Here is an 11702-nt window from a genome sequence, read left to right on the forward strand (position 1 = left end):
TGTCCAGGTACTATGTCAGCATGTACTCACTATAGCCGAGAAGGGCAAGTACAGCTAACCTTGAAAAGGCAGAGAACTATGCTGGCTGTGGTGTAAGATAGAAGGCTGGGACCCAAAGACCTGAGTCCTCCTGCCACCCTGCCTGAGTGATTTCAGGCAAGGCACTTACAACCTTTTAGATTCATTATCCGCGTCTTTAAATTGTATTTAGTCCTTACTTCGCAGGGCTGAGAAGAAGGGGATTAAACTTTAATTCATTAATATCTGTAACGCTTTTTAGAACTTAGGTGGAAATTTCCCAGGTTTTGCAGAGAGCATTAAAAAGCTTATCTCCTTCTCCAACTGCAAATGTTCCTGTAATATGAGAGAAACAAGTGATACGGCATTTGTATTTCAGTGTTTATAATAATAATAATAGAAAAACACCCTAACCCTGCAGCTTCCCCTCTCTATCCTTCCATGTTTAAATAAAGAAAAAAGAACAGAGAGAATCAGCAGCAAGAAATTTTAGTCTAAACAGAGTCCAGTTGCTCCTTGGAGACTTGAATGCATCTCAGTGGAATTTTCCCTGCCTTCGGTCTTTTGTACTTCTGAAAGGTCCTGGAACCAGGCATGTGACTGTAAGAGCAAAAACCACTTCTGTGTCTGAGTGCTCTACCAAATATTTACAAGATATCCAGATAAAATGGCGACAAGCAAGTTCAGCAGTGTTTGACTGACTGGACAGCAGTGCAACACCGGCAAGAAGGAAGTCTAAACTTTGATTAAAACAAAATTAAAATGAAATTAAAAAAAAAAATCTCTTTAAAGCATAAAATTGGTAAAGCTGGAGAACTGCTCCTCTTCACATTGAAACCTATTAGCTTTTAAAAGTAACACTGAAATGGAGTAGCCTGCTTATGATGAAAACCTGGAAACTTTCTTACTCAAGGAGAGCACAAAGCTGCCTGAGCAGGCATGTGAGCAGAGAGTTACAGAGCAGCCCTCTCCCCACCAGCCTGCGTGGTGGCTGCAAGCAAAAGGACATTGGCTTCCTCACCCCAACAACTCTTCAGCCACCCACAGTGCAGCTGTAAGCGTACACAGTGCTATTTAACAGGGACCTTGTGTTCGCTGGGAACACCCTTGGTCACCCCAAACCTGCCCAGCAAACAGCAGATGGCAACCTGTTCACCCCAACACTGATCCCCTTGCTGGGTTACCTGAACCTCCCACACTTCTGTGCGGAGTGCTCTGCTTTCCATGATGCTGCTCAGTGAGGCCTTCCCCATGATTGCAGGGCGCTGAACCATGTCTCGGGCTAATGGTGGCTGTGCATCAGCCATCAGCACTAACTCAGCACATACATAGCTTTCCCTTAGGGATGTGAGGATTGAATACAGGGAACAACTTGATGTCAGTAACAGCTGAGCTAGTGCCTTCAGCAGCCCTTAGCAAGTCATACATTCTCTCAGTCTCAGTAAGGTGTGAGTAAATAATGCAGTTGAAACCCAGTGCTCTATGTATTTGACTGCCTGCTCCTCCAGACTGCTGAGGTGTCAGGGTGAATTAGGAAGGCTTGTGAGCTCTGTGCTTCTTCACTGACGTGTGTGTTGTTCATAGAGTTTTATTACTATGTAATTTAATTTAACCTGAACAATATTCAAAAAATTCATAATTCCAAAGGTTTAATATGGCCCACATGTAGAGAGAACAGCACTTGTTTTTTATGTTAGTCTCTAAACAGGCAAAAGAAGAATGCCTAACTATCTGCTTCACTGGATTTTTAAAAACCAGGGTTGTTCATTCATTTATCAGTGAAGATTGCATTTGACCTTTCTATAGACTGGGTGTATCGCCAGGAGTCTCATCAGTGATGTTGAGTAAAGCATTTCTCAAGGCAGTGTTTCTCACTTGTATGGTTTGCAGGGCAGGATTGGTTCCATCCCAAGGTAAATTTGAAAGATTCTTTCCATCTGAAACACACAACAAAGACAGACACCTCAATGACAACATGTAAGAATGAAATGACAAAGTCACCATTTCCTCCAGCCACTTGGAAACCAGTTTAATTCACGAAACAAATCAAGGTAAATTTCATGGACTGGTTGAAGATGGATGTACTTATATTTAGAGGTCCTCTTTCTGCTGCCTGCCTGGCTGTCCTTTTAGTTACCAATATCCAGACTCAACCTGTGCAGCAAAGTTTCTGATGCTACTCTTGTGCTTTGGAGCCAAACCTTTGCACGGTCCAGCTCCCATTTTGACTCTTTGGCAGAGCTCTCCCAGGGCCAGTGCATTTCTGTTGAGGACCTTTGTGTCACTCTAGCTTCCCAGTAAAACTTTTTTGGTAGCTGCTGCCTATGAATAGAGAATGGAATATGCAAAAGGACTGACATCTCTATCACAGTTTGCTTTTTACAATTCAAACATGTTTCTAAGAGTTAAACAGAGCACAGCTTATACCAGTGTATTTTCCAACTATTAGCAAATTGTACTGGATTCAGAGCAAATATTATGGCTGCACCCTATCTGCCTTTGTAATACTTAGGCTGAGAGCAAAGCCTTCCTCCTAACCAGTATGAGCTGTTCCACTTTTAGTCTTAGTCCCATGTCAGTGGCTGTAAAGTGCTTTGGGATGTAGTTTACTGTTTATACAAAGAATATTATATTACTGTGACTAAAGTGTTGAAAATAGACTGTTGTTAGTGAGAGGAGACAAAAAAAAAAGCACCTTTTGTTGCCTCACTGATCAACCTACAAATTGACAGGAAAGAACACAAACCAAAGAGACACACGAAGCTATTAAGACCAAAATATCCAAGGTAAAAATGAATAAGCAGTCACACTGTGCCATCGTGTCCTCCTGTTTGCTGCTATCAAGTGCACTGCAAGGTATCATGCTCCTACTCAAATAAGTACTTCTCTTCTAGTTTCTACAGCTGATCCATTGTGACAAGTTCTGTTGTAGCCCGGGGAGTGGGCAGCTCCCAAGGGCTCTGCAGAACAGCCAACTCCCATCTGGGCAGGTCCCTATTGTGCTCCATTAAAGCTTTGAATAAAGTCAATAATGCTGAAAGGAGGAGGGTGAAAGGCAAGGTATTCCTCTGCAACAGGTCATGACATGATTCATATTAACAGAGGGGATATCACAGAAGAATCAGAAGACTTACACGGGTTGTAAAGGTAAGCTGTGTCTCAGTTTTCCTCGTCTTCTCTATCCCTCCTTGTTAACTATATGAAAACTGGCTACCCTAGAAAAGAGTCGCTCCTATAGCAAACGGGTATAACTATAGTGACAGTGATGATAGTCATAATGCACTTTGGCCTATACACCTTTGATGAATTCCTCAATACAAATGTGACTGTTTAAAACAACTTTGCTATCTACTGTAAGACAGCTATAGCATTGCTAAAAATTATATCCCCAGCCAACTTTATTTATTTTAATGTAGAGCTTGCTTGAAAACTCAGAAAATGTACAGAAGATCTTTTCTGTGAATTCATTGGTAGAGAAGAATGACCAGTGCAGTTGTCTGCACTTTGTCTAGCTTTGGAAGATGATTAACAGTAAATGCATCTGAAGAACTATTTCAGCAGAAAGCTAAGAAAGTGAGTAGAACAGTAGTCTTTCCAAAGTTTAGAAACTTTATGTTCTTATCTATTAAAAATAAATTAAACAACAACAACAACAAACCACCAGTGAAAAAACCTTCAGCTCTAAAACTCAACAAAATAAGAAACCAGTTAATGGGAAAAATAACATTATTTTTACTTGGCAAAGTCCCTCAGCAAAAGAACAGAAAGCATCATCTTTCTTCAAAAAGAATCTAAGCATTCTGCAGACATGATGTACTAGGCTTATGAATGTTGCCATTCTTAGAGCATTAAAGATAACGTAAAAGATTTTTGTAAATGTCAGATTAACCAAGTAGATTTCTGGACCAGAGATAACCCAGTAAATATGCATTTTTTTTCACTATCCTATCTCCTTATTGCTCATTTGTTTCTGTTATACCACAACATTTAAAAGAAATCACAGGAATTTCAAAGGTATGTTTAATGCCACTTCTTGAACAGCATTGCTCAGGAATGCTAGGCCTAATGAATCTCAGGTTTTGTAAAGTAGCTGGCTATCATTTTCATTGATAGGATACTGCAGTTTTTTTTCCGGATTTCAGTAAAGTTCATTTTCCAGCAAGCAGCGTTTGCATTGGAAGCTAAGTTGCAAGTTTAGCTAAAGAAAGACATCATCCACCCATCTGTCTGTCCAACCATAACCACAAATTATAAACATTAATATAGTTTTTTAGCACACATTTTCTAGAATAACCACTATTTCTTAATAGGTTTTGAACAGTTCCTGTTTATTTCACATGGAATAGCATTACCCAGTTGTGTCCTTATCTGAAGTAGGCCGATGCTACATAAAACTGCTTAGATTTCTACAAAGGCTCTCATTCAGCCTTTTTTATTTTCTATGAGTGATTCAACTGGTGGAACTGGCCTAAATGATTATAGGCAAGCACATGTAATTCTTTCATAGGGCTAGAAGCCATTGCAGTTATTTGTAGTGTATGTATGCAAATCAACTTCAGTTTGAGATAGTAGGGGAGAAGTTGGAGGGGGATTTCCCTGCTTTATGTAATCTGTTGTTGCTCGTTAGCTTCCTCTATTCACATGGCCAGGAGGCACAGGCATGACACCACCGGTAATTTCTCAAACTCAATCTGAAAGCAAAGACAATGCGCTCAGTGACCTTCAACAGCCTCGCAGCTTTCGGTAAATCCTCCAGCTCTGGCTCAACGATATCCGGAATAAAGGTGGCCTGGAGGAGAAGTGGGGGAACGACTCCTCTGGTAAGGGCTTCACTCACTTACTGGCATGCTTCAAAAGTGGGTGACAGTACATGACTTTGCCTACTGCATCTCTAACTTCCATTTCTCGAGCCATACAAAGTGCTGCACTGGGCACAGGATCCGTGTCACCAGTTCAGTGTGGGATCAGCATGGCACAGTTCTGAAACCACGTTGCCAGCCACACTGACGTAGCTTGTCACCGTCATCCCCAGGTGGGGGCTGGGAAAAGACAAGTGTCGCGTGCTCAGGCACATCTAGCAGAGACACTTATGGCACAGACAAGCTGGGCAGGCAGAGACCCTAAGGCATGTCCTCCTCAGGGAGGTGTAATGCCATGGCTGCAAGCAGCCCATGCGGTGCTATGCTGCTGAGGGCAGCCTGTACTGAGGCCCAGGTGAGCAGCTCCGTGCCAGCCTGGGTATCAGTCTCTACACGGTACTCTGTGCTGAACTGATTGCGGTCTTATTGTCCCATGTGAAAAGATTTATAATGCAGTACCTATCCAGATTCTGAGAAATGGGCTTACCGAAAACCGCTGCTAAGGGAAATACAACAGGTGAAGTAAGCATGGTGGCACTGTGGAGGAAGGAAATCTCTCTGCAGCGCACTGATAACAGCATGCTTGTTATACACTGCGTTCAGTTTGGACAATCTGCAACCAGGAAAACATAGGCTATCTGAAGGAAACTCTGCTCGGAGGCCCTAGGGACTCAATCAGTCTGTTAAAGTGCTTTGTTGTTTTTATATATCAGTACTTAATCAGGATGCTTAACAAACACATCAGAAAGATAATAAATGTTAAATATTCAGCAGGATGAGCTTTCAGTTAGAATTCTGAATAAAGTTCTCAGAAAGCTTGTTTTAGGTATTCCAACAACACCAGAGGAATTGGATTGGACTGAAAAAAAAAACATATCAAAAAAAGTAGGGCACTATTGATTGTAGAGACCTGGCTAAAAACCCAGGTCTTGCCACTGGCTCGTTGAATGATGTTTCCTGCTCTGTGCTTCAGTTCTCCCATCTATAAAAAGAGAGCAGTCATACTGGCAGTCCTGGTAAACCTCTGAGATGAGCAAAGAGAAAAGCCATAATAATTTATTTATAACTTACTCTTATTTCTGAGGAAGGAAGAGCAAGGACAAGAAACCATCAAACTTTCAGGTTTTCTTGATTATCATAAAAAAGAAAAAAAGCACCATGTAGCATGAATTTCACAGAACAGAAAGGTTTAGCGAGTCACCTTTATGGAGAAAGAGTGGGAGCACAACTAAAGAAAGTTACAAGCAGGCAGACAGTCAGGAAAACACTCCAGATGGTGGAGTGAGTTAGGCTGCAAAACTGGCTCCCACAGGAAGTGGTGAAACCCCCATTGTTTGAGACATTTGAAACGGAATTCTTCAAAGTGCTGGTATATATAATATAAAGAACTGCTCTGCGCTGCCTCAGACAGGTAATGGCTCTGGGACAATCCGTAAAGAACGACACACCATTTCTGCAGCCTTTAGGAAAGTTCTTGCTGCTGTGACTATGAGGAGCTGTAGGCCCTCTTTTTTATCAGTATATTATTTGAGGAATAACCATAGGGGTGTAACTACACAGTGGTTTTGCAGGAGATGGATTCAGTAACCCTTAACAGATCTTCCTCATTCCTACTTTGAGATCTGAAGTTTGTATACCCAAGAGGGGAAAAATTGACACCTATTCTCTGTCTAATGATTATGGTGTGCATCCTACTATTTAGGACTATTTATTTCCTATATTATAATCTAATGAAAAACTGGGTGGCTTGAGTTTTACAAGCAGTGGTTTGCAGAAGAAAGACTGTGATTTTAATAGGAACCAAATGAGAGCTCATTACGTAAACGGCATTATGAGACGCAGAACTGATGTTGCAATGCTAAATGCTCTAGGTCAAACTCACCAAAATGGGAACTGGCAGCAGCTTGCTGGAATGCTGGGGTTTCTCCACACTCGCATACTACTGCAAACATTTCCCGCTGCTGCTAATGCTGGTTCAGCTCCTCTGGAGGTAACTGTGGAGGGAGCCTGACTGCTTCTGTTGTTACTGGCACTTAAAATCTCTAGACCTTCTCTGAAACACACATTCAGAGCTTTGGTCCAGTTTTATTGATACAACTTGGTTTACTGGTTGGAGCAGGTAGAGGAAGGGAAATTTTTAAAAGGAGCTTAGAAATTGGAGGTTTAATGCCTTCATTTCCTGTTGGTCTCATACCTGCTGGTATATGAAGAAAGAGGCAAATTGATTCAGATGGCAGAAGCGCACTGGTAACCCAGCCTTATTTTGTTCACTTTGGCTCTGTACAGACTTCTCTCACAGGCTTCCTGCCTTCAAAACTTAGATCTTCAGGGTGACCCAAACATGTCAGGCCTCAAATCCGCCTTCCTGCGGTGTGGGAGGGACAGGGAGCTGAAGGACCTACCCAGGGGCAGGACAAGTGATGCTTCCAAACGCTGGGCTCTGCAAGGCCTCAGGCGCTGCAGCACACTGCACGTGAAGGCTGGCACTGTCTCTGTGCTGCTGCCGTCCCGGCCAGAAATGTGGCAATTTCCTTAGGAATGAATCACTAACAGAAAACAAACAAGAGCTATTTGAGAAGTTTCTCCTTCCCTCTAAATGTCCTGTCCAGTATCATATTCCTGACAGTTTATTCTACAAGAATTTAGTCATCTAAGGTTTCAGTGACTCATCTGATGAACCTTCTACCCATTTCCTGGAAAGAGTTCTATGCAGTCCTGGTCTCATTCTGCCTACATTTTCATATATTCCAATTTTCCACCATTTTAGGGGTGGGAGAGAGGCAAAAATATTTTGAATGCACAGAATGTGCAAAGTAACTGGAAAACAGAGTGTTGAAAGAAACATCTGGAAAACAAAGATGGGCACTGAATCACAGAGTCTCTTTTGGAAGTAGCTGCCCCTTGGACTGACAGCTGGATAGAAGAAAAGGAGCTGCTGTTATAAGAGCTGTGTGATACAATACGGCCACGAATTTGCCAGGGCTGTGCCCTATAAAATGAAGATGAAAACACATCATTGCATGGGTGTGACTCACTCTGGGCAATTGCTACTGATGGCAAGTACCCTGACACAAACTGTTGAATGAATTGAGCTGGATGGGAACCAAAGCAGACATTTTACATATTTGGGCCAATCTGAAAGACACTTCTGTGCAGAAAACAACTGCTTCCTTTCCTGATGTAGTGGAAATGCTAAGTCATGGCTTGAAATGGTGATTGAGCACCTGGTGGGAAGACAGAGCCAATCCAAGAGAGCTCAGGTGTATGCAATGCACCTGAGTGACCAGAAGGGGTGGAGCCAGGACTTCATTTAAAGGTTGGCAGTAGAGGCAACGGTATCTTGCTGGTGATCCCTGCCTACTGGAGGCCTTTCAAAGGTAAGCAGTCTTTCTTCTTTTGTTTGTGTGCATGGCTGCTGCATTTGTCTTCTCATTTGCTGCAGCTTAGGATTGTGTCACTCTGCTATTATTGCTGTGCTTTCCATCATATTATATTACATTTGCTTAAAAAGAAAATTCAAAAGCTGCTCACAAACTGCTTGAATGATGCTTCAGCAAACTTTGATTTAAGTGGGGTTGTGCTATGCCTACAGCAGATAGCTCTCTGCATATCAGTGATGTTCCTAGCAAACACAGGTGAGCTATCTGTACATAGAATCATAGAACCAGAGCATCAATCATAGATTGGCTTGGGTGGGAGCATTGAAGATAATCTAGTTCTAACTTCCTGTCATGGGCATGGTTGCCACCCTATGATGTACTTGGAACAGGATGGTTCTAGTGTTATATTCTTAAGAAACTCAGAAATGTGAGCATGAGCCCATCAACTTCGCTTCAAAAGTGTGGGACAGCTTGGAGACAATGCCAATGTACGCTCATGGACCTCTGCTGCCTTCTGGAAAGCCATCAGCCTAAGCTGATGTAACCACTGGCTTACATTAACTTGCAATAGGGCTAGCAGAGGAATTTGCAGATCTGTTTGATGCAGGCTGGGACAATATATCAAGCATTCTTTGAGGATGCTTTCAGCGCTCAGTTATATCAGTATAACTGGCATATATACTGGTATGTGTGTGCACATATATACACTGACAGAAACGTATATACACTGACACACATCACAAGCCTGATCCCTTTAAAAGGATTTGTTGGCAGGTCAATACTGTCCTGACATTCTTCTTTAAAAAACAAAAACAAAAACAAAAAAAACCCATAAACTTTTACAAGCCCTGATTCCAACAGAAATGTTTCCATGATTTATTTTAAGAAGGGAACATTCCCCTGCAGTGCTCACCGCAACCCAAACATTGCAGTGCTGTGCAAGAGCATGAGAACCAGAGAGGAAACTGGAGAATATATTTTCACAGCCCCAGAAGAGAAATACAAAAAGTAAACAAACAGCAAAAGCAGTAACAAATAAACTTAATTTTAGTGTTGGCTGCAGTGTTATCTACAGTATGGCAAAAGAGCAGGCTTGAAGCATACATAATTTTGTAGTGTTTTTTTTAAGACATGTCTGAGTGTGGGATGGGGGTCTTGTGGGAGCCATCTACACGTAGAAAGGGATTTATTTTTCTTTGTGTGATCCTTCTGCCTCCTCACACCTTGCATTACCCGTCTGAGAAACTGAACAGCAAACTGAAAGGAACTGCCTTACTGTTTTCAGAACTAGAAAATGTAAACCTTCGGCAAGCTATCCAGGAAATAAATTTCTTGTTTGTGGGAGAACTGTCAAACTCTTGAAAGTAAAGTCTTCTATCTTGTGTCCTCTGTTCTACAAAAAGGTAAACCTGCTTACAATGATACTGCTTGTTTCTGTGGTGAGTCTGCAGAAAGCAATGTGCAGGAGGATAAGAAGACAAAGTACATGGAATGAGAAAGAACGAGTGTGTGAGCAAACAAATACTTTCCTGACAAAACTAGAGACTGAATTTAGCCATCGGAAACGCACACAGGCATGCATGCATGCATACATGCATCCCCGCCCCCAATTCTTCAGAATGAAAGGTCTGTGTACAGAAGAGAAAGAAAGAAGAAAATTAGTGAAGCCTGTCAAAAAAGGACCACAAAGAAGTCTAGCGGCAGAGTACTGATTGCACCAGAAAGCTTTTGGAAGCAGTAAACAGGAAATGGTTAAGTAAAAGCAGGTGGAGCATACTGACTGCAGGAACGGAGCAGGAAATAGCTGAGTGTCTGAATGGATGCAGAAAAAAGTTCTCTTGCTTGGTCCTTGGCAGTTGCATTATGCCTGTTCCTCCTGCTTCCAGTCCTCCTACACGACCCTTATCTTCCCAGGCTACAAAGTCCTGCAGTCAGCAAACACCTTTTGCTTGAGCAATCTGCCCTTCATAGATTTCAGAACCAGCTCTGGAGAGCTGGAAAGCAACACTCGCTTTCTGCCTGGAAGACGAAAGAGAAGAGGGACTTGCCAACTGCACAAGGGATGGGTCAGGAGCAGGTGCTGCGTACCAGGGGCTTCAGGTGTGAGGAGCTCCAGCAGGCCTCTGTATGACCCAAGTACCCTGCTCCCAGTGTGTTTAGCATTATAGTAAATCAAAGAAACACATTTCTATCACCCTGCTCATTCTAGGGGGCTCCCAAAGCACTCAGATGTAGGATTCATTCTCTCACTATTGAAACACAGCCCCTTTTGGGGGCAGAGCACTGCATCTGTTTAATAGCTCACAGCAACATCACACAAGCAGATGGAAAAGAAAGCGAAATGTGTAAGAAGTATTTTTTTCCACTTTCCTTCTAATCCTTCCTTTCTCTTCTCTTTGTCTCAAGCTTTTTCTGCCAGTTTCAGACAACTCTAGATGTATGTCTTTCCCACAGCTATCTGAAGGTTTTCAGCCTGCAGATGGAGATCTGCTGCCAACTTGCTGCTTGCAGGGCTCTCAGCCCAGGGGTCTGCAGCCTTCTGCTGTGCTGTCCCCCCAACATCCTGCTGGATGGATGGGAGCACTGCAAGGGCTGGCTCTGCCTTCTTCCAGGGGAGGAGATACTTGATGTGGTTTGTTTGACACAGGCAAGGCTCTCCTGCCTTCACAGTATACTGGATTGCATTAAAGCCCCACGGTAAGTTACGAAAAGAGCACATATATTAGTTTAAATTGTTTTGACCTTGTCTACCTTCCAAGTATTGGATGGTGAAGCTGTGCTGACATACGCTACTTTTAAATACTTCTGTCCTACTCTCCTGGATTTAAATCACTTAAAAAAAAAAAAAATCCTGAGCAAAGAAAAGAGTAATGGCAAACAAGCTTTTATGGAGTTACAATTGCACAAACAAAAAGGTTCTTCTGGTAGAGAAGTCTTACAAACATTCTTGCTCTTTTTTGACATCATTATTTTGGCAAAATGAGAATTCAAACATACACAGATCTTCCTTTGTCTTTTAAAACACAGAGCTACTACATACAATGCTTGCCAATGCTCAGATCCTAGACATAGCTTTGGAAGCCAGGCCCCAGCTTCCCCTGCTCCCATGGTCCCATTACTGCCCCTAGCTGTTCCTTCTCAGGAGTTTGGAGTCTGGACCTTGCTACAGGTCAAGGATACTGCCGGGCCAGGGGTGCTGGGGCACACTCAGCTTGGCTAATATGGCCTAAGTGCACAGGGAGGATGTGTCCTGTCAACTCAGTGGGGTGCAGGCAGTGCTGAGAGTTACACCTTGGCACTGGACTCTGAGGAAAACAGGCTCTGATTCATGTGGCTCTAAGAAGCCTAGAGAAAGCCACTGAGATGAGCTGAATAAAAACAAACAGATGTCTTTTTCCAGTTCCCTTCACAATTTCTGCTTCTCTGCTCCCTCACTTTTTTTTTT

General features: G+C 42.6%; 1 protein-coding gene across 6 annotated transcripts in view; it reads right to left on the minus strand.

The window, feature by feature from the left end:
• Positions 1–1590: 1590 nt before the first annotated feature.
• The window catches only part of RAD51B (RAD51 paralog B), a 345984-nt gene continuing 335872 nt past the window's right edge, over positions 1591–11702 (minus strand). For 4 of the 6 annotated variants that reach the window (XM_019615646.1, XM_019615649.1, XM_010711540.2 and 1 more), the window contains one exon: positions 1591–1955. In XM_019615646.1, the coding sequence (XP_019471191.1) occupies positions 1819–1955 (137 nt within the window). In that variant the 3' untranslated portion in view covers positions 1591–1818. The remainder of the gene's footprint in view (positions 1956–11702) is intronic. The other 2 variants (XM_019615648.2, XM_019615647.2) reach the window with 1 other exon arrangement.

Source organism: Meleagris gallopavo, chromosome 5, assembly GCF_000146605.3.
Source record: "Meleagris gallopavo isolate NT-WF06-2002-E0010 breed Aviagen turkey brand Nicholas breeding stock chromosome 5, Turkey_5.1, whole genome shotgun sequence".
Classification (NCBI taxonomy): Eukaryota; Metazoa; Chordata; class Aves; order Galliformes; family Phasianidae; genus Meleagris; species Meleagris gallopavo.